We start from the raw sequence: 21,475 nt of genomic DNA, 5'->3' as shown, positions 1-21,475 counted from the left end.
AGAGAGAGATCAGGGTGTGTGGGGGCGCGAGGACCCCCCCGTATCCCAAACAAGAGAAAGATCAGGGTGTGTGGGGGAGGGAGGACCCCCCCGTATCCCAAACAAGAGAGAGATCAGGGTGTGTGGGGGCGTGAGGACCCCCCCCCCCCCGTATCCCAAACAAGAGAGAGATCAGGGTGTGTGGGGGCGGGAGGACCCCCCCATATCCCAAACAAGAGAGAGATCAGGGTGTGTGGGGGCGCGAGGACCCCCCGTATCCCAAACAAGAGAGAGATCAGGGTGTGTGGGGGAGCGAGGACCCCCCGTATCCCAAACAAGAGAGAGATCAGGATGTGTGGGGGCACGAGGACCCCCCCGTATCCCAAACAAGAGAGAGATCAGGGTGTGTGGGGGCGCGAGGACCCCCCCGTATCCCAAACAAGAGAGAGATCAGGGTGTGTGGGGGAGCGAGGACCCCCCCGTATCCCAAACAAGAGAGAGATCAGGGTGTGTGGGGGCGCGAGGACCCCCCCGTATCCCAAACAAGAGAGAGATCAGGATGTGTGGGGGCGGGAGGACCCCCCGTATCCCAAACAAGAGAGAGATCAGGGTGTGTGGGGGAGCGAGGACTCCCCCGTATCCCAAACAAGAGAGAGATCAGGGTGTGTGGGGGCGCGATGACCCCCCCGTATCCAAAACAAGAGAGAGATCAGGGTGTGTGGGGGCGGGAGGACCCCCCCGTATCCCAAACAAGAGAGAGATCAGGGTGTGTGGGGGAGCGAGGACCCCCCCGTATCCCAAACAAGAGAGAGATCAGGGTGTGTGGGGGAGCGAGGACCCCCCGTATCCAAAACAAGAGAGAGATCAGGGTGTGTAGGGGCGGGAGGACCCCCCCGTATCCCAAACAAGAGAGAGATCAGGGTGTGTGGGGGCGCGAGGACCCCCCCGTATCCCAAACAAGAGAGAGATCAGGGTGTGTGGGGGCGCGAGGACCCCCCCGTATCCCAAACAAGAGAGAGATCAGGGTGTGTGGGGGCGCGAGGACCCCCCCGTATCCCAAACAAGAGAGAGATCAGGGTGTGTGGGGGCGTGAGGACCCCCCGTATCCCAAACAAGAGAGAGATCAGGATGTGTGGGGGCGGGAGGACCCCCCGTATCCCAAACAAGAGAGAGATCAGGGTGTGTGGGGGAGCGAGGACTCCCCCGTATCCCAAACAAGAGAGAGATCAGGGTGTGTGGGGGCGCGAGGACCCCCCCGTATCCAAAACAAGAGAGAGATCAGGGTGTGTGGGGGCGGGAGGACCCCCCCGTATCCCAAACAAGAGAGAGATCAGGGTGTGTGGGGGCGCGAGGACCCCCCCATATCCCAAACAAGAGAGAGATCAGGGTGTGTGGGGGAGCGAGGACCCCCCCGTATCCCAAACAAGAGAGAGATCAGGGTGTGTGGGGGCGGGAGGACCCCCCCGTATCCCAAACAAGAGAGAGATCAGGGTGTGTGGGGGCGCGAGGACCCCCCCGTATCCCAAACAAGAGAGAGATCAGGGTGTGTGGGGGCGCGAGGACCCCCCGTATCCCAAACAAGAGAGAGATCAGGGTGTGTGGGGGCGCGAGGACCCCCCCGTATCCAAAACAAGAGAGAGATCAGGGTGTGTGGGGGCGTGAGGACCCCCCGTATCCCAAACAAGAGAGAGATCAGGATGTGTGGGGGAGCGAGGACCCCCCCGTATCCCAAACAAGAGAGAGATCAGGGTGTGTGGGGGAGCGAGGACCCCCCCGTATCCCAAACAAGGAAGAGATCAGGGTGTGTGGGGGAGCGAGGACCCCCCCGTATCCCAAACAAGAGAGAGATCAGGGTGTGTGGGGGCGCGAGGACCCCCCGTATCCCAAACAAGAGAGAGATCAGGGTGTGTGGGGGCGCGAGGACCCCCCGTATCCCAAACAAGAGAGAGATCAGGGTGTGTGAGGGAGCGAGGACCCCCCCGTATCCCAAACAAGAGAGAGATCAGGGTGTGTGGGGGCGCGAGGACCCCCCCGTATCCCAAACAAGAGAGAGATCAGGGTGTGTGGGGGAGCGAGGACCCCCCCGTATCCCAAACAAGAGAGAGATCAGGGTGTGTGGGGGCGCGAGGACCCCCCGTATCCCAAACAAGAGAGAGATCAGGATGTGTGGGGGCGCGAGGACCCCCCCGTATCCCAAACAAGAGAGAGATCAGGATGTGTGGGGGCGCGAGGACCCCCCCCCCGTATCCCAAACAAGAGAGATCAGGGTGTGTGGGGGCGCGAGGACCCCCCCCCCGTATCCCAAACAAGAGAGAGATCAGGGTGTGTGGGGGAGCGAGGACCCCCCCGTATCCCAAACAAGAGAGAGATCAGGGTGTGTGGGGGCGCGAGGACCCCCCCGTATCCCAAACAAGAGAGAGATCAGGGTGTGTGGGGGCGCGAGGACCCCCCCGTATCCCAAACAAGAGAGAGATCAGGGTGTGTGGGGGAGCGAGGACCCCCCCGTATCCCAAACAAGAGAGAGATCAGTGTGTGTGGGGGCGCGAGGACCCCCCCGTATCCAAACAAGAGAGAGATCAGGGTGTGTGGGGGAGCGAGAAACCCCCCGTATCCCAAACAAGAGAGAGATCAGGGTGTGTGGGGGAGCGAGGACCCCCCCGTATCCCAAACAAGAGAGAGATCAGGGTGTGTGGGGGAGCGAGAAACCCCCCGTATCCCAAACAAGAGAGAGATCAGGGTGTGTGGGGGAGCGAGGACCCCCCCGTATCCCAAACAAGAGAGAGATCAGTGTGTGTGGGGGCGCGAGGACCCCCCCGTATCCAAACAAGAGAGAGATCAGGGTGTGTGGGGGAGCGAGGACCCCCCCGTATCCCAAACAAGAGAGTGATCAGGATGTGAGGGGGAGCGAGGACCCCCCCGTATCCCAAACAAGAGAGAGATCAGGGTGTGTGGGGGCGCGAGGACTCCCCGTATCCCAAAGAAGAGAGAGATCAGGGTGTGTGGGGGCGCGAGGACCCCCCGTATCCCAAACAATAGAGAGATCAGGGTGTGTGGGGGCGCGAGGACCCCCCCGTATCCCAGACAAGAGAGAGATCAGGGTGTGTGGGGGAGCGAGGACCCCTCCGTATCCCAAACAAGAGAGAGATCAGGGTGTGTGGGGGCGCGAGGACCCCCCCGTATTCCAAACAAGAGAGAGATCAGGGTGTGTGGGGGAGTGAGGACCCCCCGTATCCCAAACAAGAGAGAGATCAGGGTGTGTGGGGGCGCAAGGACCCCCCCGTATCCCAAACAAGAGAGAGATCAGGGTGTGTGGGGGCGCAAGGACCCCCCCGTATCCCAAACAAGAGAGAGATCAGGGTGTGTGGGGGCGCGAGGACTCCCCGTATCCCAAAGAAGAGAGAGATCAGGGTGTGTGGGGGCGCGAGGACCCCCCGTATCCCAAACAAGAGAGAGATCAGGGTGTGTGGGGGCGCGAGGACCCCCCCGTATCCCAGACAAGAGAGATATCAGGGTGTGTGGGGGAGCGAGGACCCCTCCGTATCCCAAACAAGAGAGAGATCAGGGTGTGTGGGGGCGCGAGGACCCCCCCGTATCCCAAACAAGAGAGAGATCAGGGTGTGTGGGGGAGTGAGGACCCCCCGTATCCCAAACAAGAGAGAGATCAGGGTGTGTGGGGGCGCAAGGACCCCCCCGTATCCCAAACAAGAGAGAGATCAGGGTGTGTGGGGGCGGGAGGACCCCCCGTATCCCAAACAAGAGAGAGATCAGTGTGTGTGGGGGCGCGAGGACCCCCCCCCCCGTATCCCAAACAAGAGAGAGAGATCAGGGTGTATGGGGGCGCGAGGACCCCCCCGTATCTCAAAGAAGAGAGAGATCAGGGTGTGTGGGGGCGCGAGGACCCCCCCATATCCCAAACAAGAGAGAGATCAGGGTGTGTGGGAGCGAGGACCCCCCCGTATCCCAAACAAGAGAGAGATCAGGATGGGTGGGGGCGCGAGGACCCCCCCGTATCCCAAACAAGAGAGAGATCAGGGTGTGTGGGGGCGCGAGGACCCCCCCGTATCCCAAATAAGAGAGAGAGATCAGGGTGTGTGGGGGCGCGAGGACCCCCCCGGATCCCAAACAAGAGAGAGATCAGGGTGTGTGGGGGCGCGAGGACCCCCCGTATCACAAACAAGAGAGACAGATCAGGATGTGTGGGGGAGCGAGGACCCCCCGTATCCCAAACAAGAGAGAGATCAGTGTGTGTGGGGGCGCGAGGACCCCCCCGTATCCCAAACAAGAGAGAGATCAGGGTGTGTGGGGGAGCGAGGACCCCCCCCGTATCCCAAACAAGAGAGAGATCAGGGTGTGTGGGGGAGCGAGGACCCCCCGTATCCCAAACAAGAGAGAGATCAGGGTGTGTGGGGGCACGAGGACCCCCCCGTATCCCAAACAAGAGAGAGATCAGGGTGTGTGGGGGCGCGAGGACCCCCCCGTATCCCAAACAAGAGAGAGATCAGGGTGTGTGGGGGAGCGAGGACCCCCCCGTATCCCAAACAAGAGAGAGATCAGGGTGTGTGGGGGCGCGAGGACCCCCCCGTATCCCAAACAAGAGAAAGATCAGGGTGTGTGGGGGAGGGAGGACCCCCCCGTATCCCAAACAAGAGAGAGATCAGGGTGTGTGGGGGCGTGAGGACCCCCCCCCCCCCGTATCCCAAACAAGAGAGAGATCAGGGTGTGTGGGGGCGGGAGGACCCCCCCATATCCCAAACAAGAGAGAGATCAGGGTGTGTGGGGGCGCGAGGACCCCCCGTATCCCAAACAAGAGAGAGATCAGGGTGTGTGGGGGAGCGAGGACCCCCCGTATCCCAAACAAGAGAGAGATCAGGATGTGTGGGGGCACGAGGACCCCCCCGTATCCCAAACAAGAGAGAGATCAGGGTGTGTGGGGGCGCGAGGACCCCCCCGTATCCCAAACAAGAGAGAGATCAGGGTGTGTGGGGGAGCGAGGACCCCCCCGTATCCCAAACAAGAGAGAGATCAGGGTGTGTGGGGGCGCGAGGACCCCCCCGTATCCCAAACAAGAGAGAGATCAGGGTGTGTGGGGGAGGGAGGACCCCCCCGTATCCCAAACAAGAGAGAGATCAGGGTGTGTGGGGGCACGAGGACCCCCCCCCCGTATCCCAAACAAGAGAGAGATCAGGGTGTGTGGGGGCGGGAGGACCCCCCCATATCCCAAACAAGAGAGAGATCAGGGTGTGTGGGGGCACGAGGACCCCCCCGTATCCCAAACAAGAGAGAGATCAGGATGTGTGGGGGCGGGAGGACCCCCCGTATCCCAAACAAGAGAGAGATCAGGGTGTGTGGGGGAGCGAGGACTCCCCCGTATCCCAAACAAGAGAGAGATCAGGGTGTGTGGGGGCGCGAGGACCCCCCCGTATCCCAAACAAGAGAGAGATCAGGGTGTGTGGGGGCGGGAGCACCCCCCCGTATCCCAAACAAGAGAGAGATCAGGGTGTGTGGGGGAGCGAGGACCCCCCCGTATCCCAAACAAGAGAGAGATCAGGGTGTGTGGGGGAGCGAGGACCCCCCGTATCCCAAACAAGAGAGAGAGATCAGGATGTGTGGGGGAGCGAGGACCCCCCCGTATCCCAAACAAGAGAGAGATCAGGGTGTGTGGGGGCGCGAGGACCCCCCCGTATCCCAAACAAGAGAGAGATCAGGGTGTGTGGGGGCGCGAGGACCCCCCCGTATCCCAAACAAGAGAGAGATCAGGGTGTGTGGGGGAGCGAGGACCCCCCCGTATCCCAAACAAGAGAGAGATCAGGGTGTGTGGGGGCGCGAGGACCCCCCCGTATCCCAAACAAGAGAGAGATCAGGGTGTGTGGGGGAGGGAGGACCCCCCCGTATCCCAAACAAGAGAGAGATCAGGGTGTGTGGGGGCACGAGGACCCCCCCCCCGTATCCCAAACAAGAGAGAGATCAGGGTGTGTGGGGGCGGGAGGACCCCCCCATATCCCAAACAAGAGAGAGATCAGGGTGTGTGGGGGCACGAGGACCCCCCCGTATCCCAAACAAGAGAGAGATCAGGATGTGTGGGGGCGGGAGCACCCCCCCGTATCCCAAACAAGAGAGAGATCAGGGTGTGTGGGGGAGCGAGGACCCCCCCGTATCCCAAACAAGAGAGAGATCAGGGTGTGTGGGGGCGTGAGGACCCCCCGTATCCCAAACAAGAGAGAGATCAGGATGTGTGGGGGAGCGAGGACCCCCCCGTATCCCAAACAAGAGAGAGATCAGGGTGTGTGGGGGAGCGAGGACCCCCCCGTATCCCAAACAAGGAAGAGATCAGGGTGTGTGGGGGAGCGAGGACCCCCCCGTATCCCAAACAAGAGAGAGATCAGGGTGTGTGGGGGCGCGAGGACCCCCCGTATCCCAAACAAGAGAGAGATCAGGGTGTGTGGGGGCGCGAGGACCCCCCGTATCCCAAACAAGAGAGAGATCAGGGTGTGTGAGGGAGCGAGGACCCCCCCGTATCCCAAACAAGAGAGAGATCAGGGTGTGTGGGGGCGCGAGGACCCCCCCGTATCCCAAACAAGAGAGAGATCAGGGTGTGTGGGGGAGCGAGGACCCCCCCGTATCCCAAACAAGAGAGAGATCAGGGTGTGTGGGGGCGCGAGGACCCCCCGTATCCCAAACAAGAGAGAGATCAGGATGTGTGGGGGCGCGAGGACCCCCCCGTATCCCAAACAAGAGAGAGATCAGGATGTGTGGGGGCGCGAGGACCCCCCCCCCGTATCCCAAACAAGAGAGATCAGGGTGTGTGGGGGCGCGAGGACCCCCCCCCCGTATCCCAAACAAGAGAGAGATCAGGGTGTGTGGGGGAGCGAGGACCCCCCCGTATCCCAAACAAGAGAGAGATCAGGGTGTGTGGGGGCGCGAGGACCCCCCCGTATCCCAAACAAGAGAGAGATCAGGGTGTGTGGGGGCGCGAGGACCCCCCCGTATCCCAAACAAGAGAGAGATCAGGGTGTGTGGGGGAGCGAGGACCCCCCCGTATCCCAAACAAGAGAGAGATCAGTGTGTGTGGGGGCGCGAGGACCCCCCCGTATCCAAACAAGAGAGAGATCAGGGTGTGTGGGGGAGCGAGAAACCCCCCGTATCCCAAACAAGAGAGAGATCAGGGTGTGTGGGGGAGCGAGGACCCCCCCGTATCCCAAACAAGAGAGAGATCAGGGTGTGTGGGGGAGCGAGAAACCCCCCGTATCCCAAACAAGAGAGAGATCAGGGTGTGTGGGGGAGCGAGGACCCCCCCGTATCCCAAACAAGAGAGAGATCAGTGTGTGTGGGGGCGCGAGGACCCCCCCGTATCCAAACAAGAGAGAGATCAGGGTGTGTGGGGGAGCGAGGACCCCCCCGTATCCCAAACAAGAGAGTGATCAGGATGTGAGGGGGAGCGAGGACCCCCCCGTATCCCAAACAAGAGAGAGATCAGGGTGTGTGGGGGCGCGAGGACTCCCCGTATCCCAAAGAAGAGAGAGATCAGGGTGTGTGGGGGCGCGAGGACCCCCCGTATCCCAAACAATAGAGAGATCAGGGTGTGTGGGGGCGCGAGGACCCCCCCGTATCCCAGACAAGAGAGAGATCAGGGTGTGTGGGGGAGCGAGGACCCCTCCGTATCCCAAACAAGAGAGAGATCAGGGTGTGTGGGGGCGCGAGGACCCCCCCGTATTCCAAACAAGAGAGAGATCAGGGTGTGTGGGGGAGTGAGGACCCCCCGTATCCCAAACAAGAGAGAGATCAGGGTGTGTGGGGGCGCAAGGACCCCCCCGTATCCCAAACAAGAGAGAGATCAGGGTGTGTGGGGGCGCAAGGACCCCCCCGTATCCCAAACAAGAGAGAGATCAGGGTGTGTGGGGGCGCGAGGACTCCCCGTATCCCAAAGAAGAGAGAGATCAGGGTGTGTGGGGGCGCGAGGACCCCCCGTATCCCAAACAAGAGAGAGATCAGGGTGTGTGGGGGCGCGAGGACCCCCCCGTATCCCAGACAAGAGAGATATCAGGGTGTGTGGGGGAGCGAGGACCCCTCCGTATCCCAAACAAGAGAGAGATCAGGGTGTGTGGGGGCGCGAGGACCCCCCCGTATCCCAAACAAGAGAGAGATCAGGGTGTGTGGGGGAGTGAGGACCCCCCGTATCCCAAACAAGAGAGAGATCAGGGTGTGTGGGGGCGCAAGGACCCCCCCGTATCCCAAACAAGAGAGAGATCAGGGTGTGTGGGGGCGGGAGGACCCCCCGTATCCCAAACAAGAGAGAGATCAGTGTGTGTGGGGGCGCGAGGACCCCCCCCCCCGTATCCCAAACAAGAGAGAGAGATCAGGGTGTATGGGGGCGCGAGGACCCCCCCGTATCTCAAAGAAGAGAGAGATCAGGGTGTGTGGGGGCGCGAGGACCCCCCCATATCCCAAACAAGAGAGAGATCAGGGTGTGTGGGAGCGAGGACCCCCCCGTATCCCAAACAAGAGAGAGATCAGGATGGGTGGGGGCGCGAGGACCCCCCCGTATCCCAAACAAGAGAGAGATCAGGGTGTGTGGGGGCGCGAGGACCCCCCCGTATCCCAAATAAGAGAGAGAGATCAGGGTGTGTGGGGGCGCGAGGACCCCCCCGGATCCCAAACAAGAGAGAGATCAGGGTGTGTGGGGGCGCGAGGACCCCCCGTATCACAAACAAGAGAGACAGATCAGGATGTGTGGGGGAGCGAGGACCCCCCGTATCCCAAACAAGAGAGAGATCAGTGTGTGTGGGGGCGCGAGGACCCCCCCGTATCCCAAACAAGAGAGAGATCAGGGTGTGTGGGGGAGCGAGGACCCCCCCCGTATCCCAAACAAGAGAGAGATCAGGGTGTGTGGGGGAGCGAGGACCCCCCGTATCCCAAACAAGAGAGAGATCAGGGTGTGTGGGGGCACGAGGACCCCCCCGTATCCCAAACAAGAGAGAGATCAGGGTGTGTGGGGGCGCGAGGACCCCCCCGTATCCCAAACAAGAGAGAGATCAGGGTGTGTGGGGGAGCGAGGACCCCCCCGTATCCCAAACAAGAGAGAGATCAGGGTGTGTGGGGGCGCGAGGACCCCCCCGTATCCCAAACAAGAGAAAGATCAGGGTGTGTGGGGGAGGGAGGACCCCCCCGTATCCCAAACAAGAGAGAGATCAGGGTGTGTGGGGGCGTGAGGACCCCCCCCCCCGTATCCCAAACAAGAGAGAGATCAGGGTGTGTGGGGGCGGGAGGACCCCCCCATATCCCAAACAAGAGAGAGATCAGGGTGTGTGGGGGCGCGAGGACCCCCCGTATCCCAAACAAGAGAGAGATCAGGGTGTGTGGGGGAGCGAGGACCCCCCGTATCCCAAACAAGAGAGAGATCAGGATGTGTGGGGGCACGAGGACCCCCCCGTATCCCAAACAAGAGAGAGATCAGGGTGTGTGGGGGCGCGAGGACCCCCCCGTATCCCAAACAAGAGAGAGATCAGGGTGTGTGGGGGAGCGAGGACCCCCCCGTATCCCAAACAAGAGAGAGATCAGGGTGTGTGGGGGCGCGAGGACCCCCCCGTATCCCAAACAAGAGAGAGATCAGGGTGTGTGGGGGAGGGAGGACCCCCCCGTATCCCAAACAAGAGAGAGATCAGGGTGTGTGGGGGCACGAGGACCCCCCCCCCGTATCCCAAACAAGAGAGAGATCAGGGTGTGTGGGGGCGGGAGGACCCCCCCATATCCCAAACAAGAGAGAGATCAGGGTGTGTGGGGGCACGAGGACCCCCCCGTATCCCAAACAAGAGAGAGATCAGGATGTGTGGGGGCGGGAGGACCCCCCGTATCCCAAACAAGAGAGAGATCAGGGTGTGTGGGGGAGCGAGGACTCCCCCGTATCCCAAACAAGAGAGAGATCAGGGTGTGTGGGGGCGCGAGGACCCCCCCGTATCCCAAACAAGAGAGAGATCAGGGTGTGTGGGGGCGGGAGCACCCCCCCGTATCCCAAACAAGAGAGAGATCAGGGTGTGTGGGGGAGCGAGGACCCCCCCGTATCCCAAACAAGAGAGAGATCAGGGTGTGTGGGGGAGCGAGGACCCCCCGTATCCCAAACAAGAGAGAGAGATCAGGATGTGTGGGGGAGCGAGGACCCCCCCGTATCCCAAACAAGAGAGAGATCAGGGTGTGTGGGGGCGCGAGGACCCCCCCGTATCCCAAACAAGAGAGAGATCAGGGTGTGTGGGGGCGCGAGGACCCCCCCGTATCCCAAACAAGAGAGAGATCAGGGTGTGTGGGGGAGCGAGGACCCCCCCGTATCCCAAACAAGAGAGAGATCAGGGTGTGTGGGGGCGCGAGGACCCCCCCGTATCCCAAACAAGAGAGAGATCAGGGTGTGTGGGGGAGGGAGGACCCCCCCGTATCCCAAACAAGAGAGAGATCAGGGTGTGTGGGGGCACGAGGACCCCCCCCCCGTATCCCAAACAAGAGAGAGATCAGGGTGTGTGGGGGCGGGAGGACCCCCCCATATCCCAAACAAGAGAGAGATCAGGGTGTGTGGGGGCACGAGGACCCCCCCGTATCCCAAACAAGAGAGAGATCAGGATGTGTGGGGGCGGGAGCACCCCCCCGTATCCCAAACAAGAGAGAGATCAGGGTGTGTGGGGGAGCGAGGACCCCCCCGTATCCCAAACAAGAGAGAGATCAGGGTGTGTGGGGGAGCGAGGACCCCCCCGTATCCCAAACAAGAGAAAGATCAGGGTGTGTGGGGGAGGGAGGACCCCCCCGTATCCCAAACAAGAGAGAGATCAGGGTGTGTGGGGGCGTGAGGACCCCCCCCCCCCCGTATCCCAAACAAGAGAGAGATCAGGGTGTGTGGGGGCGGGAGGACCCCCCCATATCCCAAACAAGAGAGAGATCAGGGTGTGTGGGGGCGCGAGGACCCCCCGTATCCCAAACAAGAGAGAGATCAGGGTGTGTGGGGGAGCGAGGACCCCCCGTATCCCAAACAAGAGAGAGATCAGGATGTGTGGGGGCACGAGGACCCCCCCGTATCCCAAACAAGAGAGAGATCAGGGTGTGTGGGGGCGCGAGGACCCCCCCGTATCCCAAACAAGAGAGAGATCAGGGTGTGTGGGGGAGCGAGGACCCCCCCGTATCCCAAACAAGAGAGAGATCAGGGTGTGTGGGGGCGCGAGGACCCCCCCGTATCCCAAACAAGAGAGAGATCAGGGTGTGTGGGGGAGGGAGGACCCCCCCGTATCCCAAACAAGAGAGAGATCAGGGTGTGTGGGGGCACGAGGACCCCCCCCCCGTATCCCAAACAAGAGAGAGATCAGGGTGTGTGGGGGCGGGAGGACCCCCCCATATCCCAAACAAGAGAGAGATCAGGGTGTGTGGGGGCACGAGGACCCCCCCGTATCCCAAACAAGAGAGAGATCAGGATGTGTGGGGGCGGGAGGACCCCCCGTATCCCAAACAAGAGAGAGATCAGGGTGTGTGGGGGAGCGAGGACTCCCCCGTATCCCAAACAAGAGAGAGATCAGGGTGTGTGGGGGCGCGAGGACCCCCCCGTATCCCAAACAAGAGAGAGATCAGGGTGTGTGGGGGCGGGAGCACCCCCCCGTATCCCAAACAAGAGAGAGATCAGGGTGTGTGGGGGAGCGAGGACCCCCCCGTATCCCAAACAAGAGAGAGATCAGGGTGTGTGGGGGAGCGAGGACCCCCCGTATCCCAAACAAGAGAGAGAGATCAGGATGTGTGGGGGAGCGAGGACCCCCCCGTATCCCAAACAAGAGAGAGATCAGGGTGTGTGGGGGCGCGAGGACCCCCCCGTATCCCAAACAAGAGAGTTATCAGGGTGTGTGGGGGAGCGAGGACCCCCCCGTATCCCAAACAAGAGAGAGATCAGGGTGTGTGGGGGCGCGAGGACCCCCCCGTATCCCAAACAAGAGAGAGATCAGGGTGTGTGGGGGCGGGAGGACCCCCCCGTATCCCAAACAAGAGAGAGATCAGGGTGTGTGGGGGCGCGAGGACCCCCCGTATCCCAAACAAGAGAGAGATCAGGGTGTGTGTGGGCGCGAGGACCCCCCCGTAGCCCAAACAAGAGAGAGATCAGGGTGTGTGGGGGAGCGAGGACCCCCCCATATCCCAAACAAGAGAGAGATCAGGGTGTGTGGGGGAGCGAGGACCCCCCCGTATCCCAAACAAGAGAGAGATCAGGGTGTGTGGGGGCGCGAGGACCCCCCCGTATCCCAAACAAGAGAGAGAGAGAGATCAGGGTGTGTGGGGGCATGAGGACCCCCCCGTATCCCAAACAAGAGAGAGATCAGGATGTGTGGGGGCGCGAGGACCCCCCCGTATCCCAAACAAGAGAGAGAGAGATCAGGGTGTGTGGGGGCGCGAGGACCCCCCCGTATCCCAAACAAGAGAGAGATCAGGGTGTGTGGGGGCACGAGGACCCCCCAGTATCCCAAACAAGAGAGAGATCAGGATGTGTGGGGGCGCGAGGACCCCCCCGTATCCCAAACAAGAGAGAGATCAGGGTGTGTGGGGGCGCGAGGACCCCCCGTATCCCAAACAAGAGAGAGAGAGATCAGGGTGTGTGGGGGCACGAGGACCCCCCCGTATCCCAAACAAGAGAGAGATCAGGGTGTGTGGGGGCACGAGGACCCCCCCGTATCCCAAACAAGAGAGAGATCAGGATGTGTGGGGGCGCGAGGACCCCCCCGTATCCCAAACAAGAGAGAGAGAGAGATCAGGGTGTGTGGGGGCGCGAGGACCCCCCCGTATCCAAAACAAGAGAGAGATCAGGATGTGTGGGGGCGCGAGGACCCCCCCGTATCCCAAACAAGAGAGAGAGAGAGATCAGGGTGTGTGGGGGCGCGAGGACCCCCCCTTATCCCAAACAAGAGAGAGAGATCAGGGTGTGTGGGGGAGCGAGGACCCCCCCGTATCCCAAACAAGAGAGAGAGAGATCAGGGTGTGTGGGGGCGCGAGGACCCCCCGGTATCCCAAACAAGAGAGAGATCAGGATGTGTGGGGGCGCGAAGACCCCCCCGTATCCCAAACAAGAGAGAGATCAGGGTGTGTGGGGGCGCGAGGACCCCCCCGTATCCCAAACAAGAGAGAGAGATCAGGGTGTGTGGGGGCGCGAGGACCCCCCGTATCCCAAACAAGAGAGAGAGAGATCAGGGTGTGTGGGGGCGCGAGGACCCCCCCGTATCCCAAACAAGAGAGAGAGAGATCAGGGTGTGTGGGGGCGGGAGGACCCCCCGTATCCCAAACAAGAGAGAGATCAGGGTGTGTGGGGGCGCGAGGACCCCCCGTATCCCAAACAAGAGAGAGATCAGGGTGTGTGGGGGAGCGAGGACCCCCCGTATCCCAAACAAGAGAGAGAGATCAGGATGTGTGGGGGCGCAAGGACCCCCCCGTATCCCAAACAAGAGAGAGATCAGGGTGTGTGGGGGAGCGAGGACCCCCCGTATCCCAAACAAGAGAGAGATCAGGGTGTGTGGGGGAGCGAGGACCCCCCGTATCCCAAACAAGAGAGAGAGATCAGGATGTGTGGGGGCGCAAGGACCCCCCCGTATCCCAAACAAGAGAGAGATCAGGGTGTGTGGGGGCGGGAGGACCCCCCGTATCCCAAACAAGAGAGAGATCAGGGTGTGTGGGGGCGCGAGGACCCCCAGTATCCCAAACAAGAGAGAGATCAGGGTGTGTGGGGGCGGGAGGACCCCCCCGTATCCCAAACAAGAGAGAGATCAGGGTGTGTGGGGGCGCGAGGACCCCCCCGTATCCCAAACAAGAGAGAGATCAGGGTGTGTGGGGGCGCGAGGACCCCCCCGTATCCCAAACAAGAGAGAGATCAGGGTGTGTGGGGGCGCGAGGACCCCCCCGTATCCCAAACAAGAGAGAGATCAGAGTGTGTGGGGGAGCGAGGACCCCCCCGTATCCCAAACAAGAGAGAGATCAGGGTGTGTGGGGGCGCGAGGACCCCCCCGTATCCCAAACAAGAGAGAGATCAGAGTGTGTGGGGGCGCGAGAACCCCCCGTATCCCAAACAAGAGAGAGATCAGGGTGGTGGGGGCGCGAGGACCCCCCCGTATCCCAAACAAGAGAGAGAGATCAGGGTGTGTGGGGGCGCGAGGACCCCCCCGTATCACAAAGATGAGAGATCAGGGTGTGTGGGGGCGCGAGGACCCCTCCGTATCCCAAACAAGAGAGAGATCAGGATGTGTGGGGGCGCGAGGACCCCCCCGTATCCCAAACAAGAGAGAGATCAGGGTGTGTGGGGGAGCGAGGACCCCCCCGTATCCCAAACAAGAGAGAGATCAGGGTGAGTGGGGGCGCAAGGACCCCCCCGTATCCCAAACAAGAGAGAGATCAGGATGTGTGGGGGCGCGAGGACCCCCCCGTATCCCAAACAACAGAGAGAGATCAGGGTGTGTGGGGGCGCGAGGACCCCCCCGTATCCCAAACAAGAGAGAGAGATCAGGGTGTGTGGGGGAGCGAGGACCCCCCCGTATCCCAAACAAGAGAGAGATCAGGGTGTGTGGGGGAGCGAGGACCCCCCCGTATCCCAAACAAGAGAGAGATCAGGGTGTGTGGGGGCGGGAGGACCCCCCGTATCCCAAACAAGAGAGAGATCAGTGTGTGTGGGGGCGCGAGGACCCCCCCCCCCGTATCCCAAACAAGAGAGAGAGATCAGGGTGTATGGGGGCGCGAGGACCCCCCCGTATCTCAAAGAAGAGAGAGATCAGGGTGTGTGGGGGCGCGAGGACCCCCCCATATCCCAAACAAGAGAGAGATCAGGGTGTGTGGGAGCGAGGACCCCCCCGTATCCCAAACAAGAGAGAGATCAGGATGGGTGGGGGCGCGAGGACCCCCCCGTATCCCAAACAAGAGAGAGATCAGGGTGTGTGGGGGCGCGAGGACCCCCCCGTATCCCAAACAAGAGAGAGAGATCAGGGTGTGTGGGGGCGCGAGGACCCCCCCGGATCCCAAACAAGAGAGAGATCAGGGTGTGTGGGGGCGCGAGGACCCCCCGTATCACAAACAAGAGAGAGAGATCAGGATGTGTGGGGGAGCGAGGACCCCCCGTATCCCAAACAAGAGAGAGATCAGGGTGTGTGGGGGAGCGAGGACCCCCCGTATCCCAAACAAGAGAGAGATCAGGGTGTGTGGGGGAGCGAGGACCCCCCCCCGTATCCCAAACAAGAGAGAGATCAGGGTGTGTGGGGGCGCGAGGACCCCCCGTATCCCAAACAAGAGAGAGATCAGGGTGTGTGGGGGCACGAGGACCCCCCCGTATCCCAAACAAGAGAGAGATCAGGGTGTGTGGGAGCGCGAGGACCCCCCCGTATCCCAAACAAGAGAGAGATCAGGGTGTGTGGGGGAGCGAGGACCCCCCCGTATCCCAAACAAGAGAGAGATCAGGGTGTGTGGGGGCGCGAGGACCCCCCCGTATCCCAAACAAGAGAAAGATCAGGGTGTGTGGGGGAGGGAGGACCCCCCCGTATCCCAAACAAGAGAGAGATCAGGGTGTGTGGGGGCGCGAGGACCCCCCCCCCGTATCCCAAACAAGAGAGAGATCAGGGTGTGTGGGGGCGGGAGGACCCCCCCATATCCCAAACAAGAGAGAGATCAGGGTGTGTGGGGGCGCGAGGACCCCCCGTATCCCAAACAAGAGAGAGATCAGGGTGTGTGGGGGAGCGAGGACCCCCCGTATCCCAAACAAGAGAGAGATCAGGATGTGTGGGGGCGCGAGGACCCCCCCGTATCCCAAACAAGAGAGAGATCAGGGTGTGTGGGGGCGCGAGGACCCCCCCGTATCCCAAACAAGAGAGAGATCAGGGTGTGTGGGGGCACGAGGACCCCCCCGTATCCCAAACAAGAGAGAGATCAGGGTGTGTGGGGGAGCGAGGACCCCCCCGTATCCCAAACAAGAGAGAGATCAGGGTGTGTGGGGGCGCGAGGACCCCCCCGTATCCCAAACAAGAGAGAGATCAGGGTGTGTGGGGGAGGGAGGACCCCCCCGTATCCCAAACAAGAGAGAGATCAGGGTGTGTGGGGGCGCGAGGACCCCCCCCCCCCCGTATCCCAAACAAGAGAGAGATCAGGGTGTGTGGGGGCGGGAGGACCCCCCCATATCCCAAACAAGAGAGAGATCAGGGTGTGTGGGGGCACGAGGACCCCCCCGTATCCCAAACAAGAGAGAGATCAGGGTGTGTGGGGGAGCGAGGACCCCCCGTATCCCAAACAAGAGAGAGATCAGGATGTGTGGGGGCGCGAGGACCCCCCCGTATCCCAAACAAGAGAGAGATCAGGGTGTGTGGGGGCGCGAGGACCCCCCCGTATCCCAAACAAGAGAGATCAGGGTGTGTGGGGGAGCGAGGACCCCCCGTATCCCAAACAAGAGAGAGATCAGGGTGTGTGGGGGCGCGAGGACCCCCCGTATCCCAAACAAGAGAGAGATCAGGGTGTGTGGGGGCGCGAGGACTCCCCGTATCCCAAACAAGAGAGAGATCAGGGTGTGTGGGGGAACGAGGACACCCCCGTATCCCAAACAAGAGAGAGATCAGGATGTGTGGGGGAGCGAGTACACCCCGTATCCCAAACAAGAGAGAGAGATCAGGGTGTGTGGGGGAGTGAGGACCCCCCGTATCCCAAACAAGAGAGAGATCAGGATGTGTGGGGGAGCGAGTACACCCCGTATCCCAAACAAGAGAGAGAGATCAGGGTGTGTGGGGGAACGAGGACCCCCCCGTATCCCAAACAAGAGAGAGATCAGGGTGTGTGGGGGAGCGAGGACTCCCCCGTATCCCAAACAAGAGAGAGATCAGGGTGTGTGGGGGCGCGAGGACCCCCCCGTATCCCAAACAAGAGAGAGATCAGGGTGTGTGGGGGAGCGAGGAGTCCCCCGTATCCCAAACAAGAGAGAGATCAGGGTGTGTGGGGGCGCGAGGACCCCCCCGTATCCCAAACAAGAGAGAGATCAGGGTGTGTGGGGGCGCGAGGATCCCCCGTATCCAAAACAAGAGAGAGATCAGGATGTGTGGGGGCGCGAGGACCCCCCCGTAACCCAAACAAGAGAGAGATCAGGGTGTGTGGGGGAGGGAGGACCCCCCCGTATCCCAAACAAGAGAGAGATCAGGATGTGTGGGGGCGGGAGGACCCCCCGTATCCCAAACAAGAGAGAGATCAGGGTGTGTGGGGGAGCGAGGACTCCCCCGTATCCCAAACAAGAGAGAGATCAGGGTGTGTGGGGGCGCGATGACCCCCCCGTATCCAAAACAAGAGAGAGATCAGGGTGTGTGGGGGCGGGAGGACCCCCCCGTATCCCAAACAAGAGAGAGATCAGGGTGTGTGGGGGAGCGAGGACCCCCCCGTATCCCAAACAAGAGAGAGATCAGGGTGTGTGGGGGAGCGAGGACCCCCCGTATCCAAAACAAGAGAGAGAGATCAGGATGTGTGGGGGAGCGAGGACCCCCCTGTATCCCAAACAAGAGAGAGATCAGGGTGTGTGGGGGCGGGAGGACCCCCCCGTATCCCAAACAAGAGAGAAATCAGGGTGTGTGGGGGCGCGAGGACCCCCCCGTATCCCAAACAAGAGAGAGATCAGGGTGTGTGGGGGAGCGAGGACCCCCCCGTATCCCAAACAAGAGAGAGATCAGGGTGTGTAGGGGCGGGAGGACCCCCCCGTATCCCAAACAAGAGAGAGATCAGGGTGTGTGGGGGCGCGAGGACCCCCCCGTATCCCAAACAAGAGAGAGATCAGGGTGTGTGGGGGCGCGAGGACCCCCCCGTATCCCAAACAAGAGAGAGATCAGGGTGTGTGGGGGCGCGAGGACCCCCCCGTATCCCAAACAAGAGAGAGATCAGGGTGTGTGGGGGCGTGAGGACCCCCCGTATCCCAAACAAGAGAGAGATCAGGATGTGTGGGGGCGGGAGGACCCCCCGTATCCCAAACAAGAGAGAGATCAGGGTGTGTGGGGGAGCGAGGACTCCCCCGTATCCCAAACAAGAGAGAGATCAGGGTGTGTGGGGGCGCGAGGACCCCCCCGTATCCAAAACAAGAGAGAGATCAGGGTGTGTGGGGGCGGGAGGACCCCCCCGTATCCCAAACAAGAGAGAGATCAGGGTGTGTGGGGGAGCGAGGACCCCCCCGTATCCCAAACAAGAGAGAAATCAGGGTGTGTGGGGGAGCGAGGACCCCACGTATCCCAAACAAGAGAGAGAGATCAGGATGTGTGGGGGAGCGAGGACCCCCCCGTATCCCAAACAAGAGAGAGATCAGGGTGTGTGGGGGCGGGAGGACCCCCCCGTATCCCAAACAAGAGAGAGATCAGGGTGTGTGGGGGCGCGAGGACCCCCCCATATCCCAAACAAGAGAGAGATCAGGGTGTGTGGGGGAGCGAGGACCCCCCCGTATCCCAAACAAGAGAGAGATCAGGGTGTGTGGGGGCGGGAGGACCCCCCCGTATCCCAAACAAGAGAGAGATCAGGGTGTGTGGGGGCGCGAGGACCCCCCCGTATCCCAAACAAGAGAGAGATCAGGGTGTGTGGGGGCGCGAGGACCCCCCGTATCCCAAACAAGAGAGAGATCAGGGTGTGTGGGGGCGCGAGGACCCCCCCGTATCCAAAACAAGAGAGAGATCAGGGTGTGTGGGGGCGTGAGGACCCCCCGTATCCCAAACAAGAGAGAGATCAGGATGTGTGGGGGAGCGAGGACCCCCCCGTATCCCAAACAAGAGAGAGATCAGGGTGTGTGGGGGAGCGAGGACCCCCCCGTATCCCAAACAAGGAAGAGATCAGGGTGTGTGGGGGAGCGAGGACCCCCCCGTATCCCAAACAAGAGAGAGATCAGGGCGTGTGGGGGCGCGAGGACCCCCCGTATCCCAAACAAGAGAGAGATCAGGGTGTGTGGGGGCGCGAGGACCCCCCGTATCCCAAACAAGAGAGAGATCAGGGTGTGTGAGGGAGCGAGGACCCCCCCGTATCCCAAACAAGAGAGAGATCAGGGTGTGTGGGGGCGCGAGGACCCCCCCGTATCCCAAACAAGAGAGAGATCAGGGTGTGTGGGGGAGCGAGGACCCCCCCGTATCCCAAACAAGAGAGAGATCAGGGTGTGTGGGGGCGCGAGGACCCCCCGTATCCCAAACAAGAGAGAGATCAGGATGTGTGGGGGCGCGAGGACCCCCCCGTATCCCAAACAAGAGAGAGATCAGGATGTGTGGGGGCGCGAGGACCCCCCCCCCGTATCCCAAACAAGAGAGATCAGGGTGTGTGGGGGCGCGAGGACCCCCCCCCCGTATCCCAAACAAGAGAGAGATCAGGGTGTGTGGGGGAGCGAGGACCCCCCCGTATCCCAAACAAGAGAGAGATCAGGGTGTGTGGGGGCGCGAGGACCCCCCCGTATCCCAAACAAGAGAGAGATCAGGGTGTGTGGGGGCGCGAGGACCCCCCCGTATCCCAAACAAGAGAGAGATCAGGGTGTGTGTGGGAGCGAGGACCCCCCCGTATCCCAAACAAGAGAGAGATCAGTGTGTGTGGGGGCGCGAGGACCCCCCCGTATCCAAACAAGAGAGAGATCAGGGTGTGTGGGGGAGCGAGAAACCCCCCGTATCCCAAACAAGAGAGAGATCAGGGTGTGTGGGGGAGCGAGGACCCCCCCGTATCCCAAACAAGAGAGAGATCAGGGTGTGTGGGGGAGCGAGAAACCCCCCGTATCCCAAACAAGAGAGAGATCAGGGTGTGTGGGGGAGCGAGGACCCCCCCGTATCCCAAACAAGAGAGAGATCAGTGTGTGTGGGGGCGCGAGGACCCCCCCGTATCCAAACAAGAGAGAGATCAGGGTGTGTGGGGGAGCGAGGACCCCCCCGTATCCCAAACAAGAGAGTGATCAGGATGTGAGGGGGAGCGAGGACCCCCCCGTATCCCAAACAAGAGAGAGATCAGGGTGTGTGGGGGCGCGAGGACTCCCCGTATCCCAAAGAAGAGAGAGATCAGGGTGTGTGGGGGCGCGAGGACCCCCCGTATCCCAAACAATAGAGAGATCAGGGTGTGTGGGGGCGCGAGGACCCCCCCGTATCCCAGACAAGAGAGAGATCAGGGTGTGTGGGGGAGCGAGGACCCCTCCGTATCCCAAACAAGAGAGAGATCAGGGTGTGTGGGGGCGCGAGGACCCCCCCGTATTCCAAACAAGAGAGAGATCAGGGTGTGTGGGGGAGTGAGGACCCCCCGTATCCCAAACAAGAGAGAGATCAGGGTGTGTGGGGGCGCAAGGACCCCCCCGTATCCCAAACAAGAGAGAGATCAGGGTGTGTGGGGGCGCAAGGACCCCCCCGTATCCCAAACAAGAGAGAGATCAGGGTGTGTGGGGGCGCGAGGACTCCCCGTATCCCAAAGAAGAGAGAGATCAGGGTGTGTGGGGGCGCGAGGACCCCCCGTATCCCAAACAAGAGAGAGATCAGGGTGTGTGGGGGCGCGAGGACCCCCCCGTATCCCAGACAAGAGAGATATCAGGGTGTGTGGGGGAGCGAGGACCCCTCCGTATCCCAAACAAGAGAGAGATCAGGGTGTGTGGGGGCGCGAGGACCCCCCCGTATCCCAAACAAGAGAGAGATCAGGGTGTGTGGGGGAGTGAGGACCCCCCGTATCCCAAACAAGAGAGAGATCAGGGTGTGTGGGGGCGCAAGGACCCCCCCGTATCCCAAACAAGAGAGAGATCAGGGTGTGTGGGGGAGCGAGCACCTCCCCCGTATCCCAAACCCCTAAATCCCAAACTGCTCAATCAGTTTCTGCTTCAGTACAGGTGGCTCAGTCTGAGCCTCTGATCGAGCCACCTGTGCTGAAGCTGGGATATCCTGAAAACCTGACCTGTTGGGGGGGGGGGCTGAGGATTGGAGTTGAGCCCCCTGCATTAACCCCACTATGCGCCGCTGCACGCGCGCGACGCACGCTTTGTGACGGTTCCGGCTTCTCAGCGCTAACACTTCGACGCACAAGGTTTGTGTAACTATGATCTTAGCACAGGGGGGGGGGGGGGGGGTGTTTCCAGGAGACGAGGGCGCAATTCTGGGGCAGAACAAATTGCTCCAGATTTTGTACACGTGGTGCAGGTTTTTGGCTCAGGTCTGCACCCCTGTTGCCCCCATACAGACCCCCCCATAGGGGCACATTGTAAGGACTTTGCCGGGGTAACAGGACAGGGGGCGTATCTCCGCCGTACGGGAAGGAGATGAAGCGGTTAGAGGGGGTCACTATTTGGTTTTGCGGGGTAACGGAACGTGTGTGTGTTCCGAGGCGCGTTCTCACCGCGGGGTTCCGGGTTCTGCTGCCGCTCCTCCGCGCGGTGACAGAACGCGCGGAACATTTCCATCGCGCACTGCAAGATCTCCGTCTGGAAGCGGCTTCTCTGCTCCGCGCTGCAGCCGGGGGGGCATGCCTGGGGGGGGGGGGGGGGACACATTCAGCACAGGATCACCCCACTATGGGC

At 61.6% G+C, this 21,475-nt stretch overlaps 1 protein-coding gene across 1 annotated transcript in view; it reads right to left on the bottom strand.

The window, feature by feature from the left end:
- Positions 1-21,475, bottom strand: part of LOC142501008 (WD repeat- and FYVE domain-containing protein 4-like) — a gene marked incomplete at its 5' end in the record, with an annotated part of 138,053 nt that overhangs the window by 73,303 nt on the left and 43,275 nt on the right. The window contains one exon of the mRNA XM_075610248.1: positions 21,295-21,424. Within this exon, the coding sequence (XP_075466363.1) occupies positions 21,295-21,424 (130 nt within the window). The remainder of the gene's footprint in view (positions 1-21,294; positions 21,425-21,475) is intronic.

This window comes from Ascaphus truei, chromosome 8 (assembly GCF_040206685.1).
Source record: "Ascaphus truei isolate aAscTru1 chromosome 8, aAscTru1.hap1, whole genome shotgun sequence".
NCBI classification, from domain to species: Eukaryota; Metazoa; Chordata; class Amphibia; order Anura; family Ascaphidae; genus Ascaphus; species Ascaphus truei.
The sequence above is the reverse complement of the archived record's forward strand: the minus strand, read 5'-3'. Positions and strand labels throughout refer to the sequence as shown.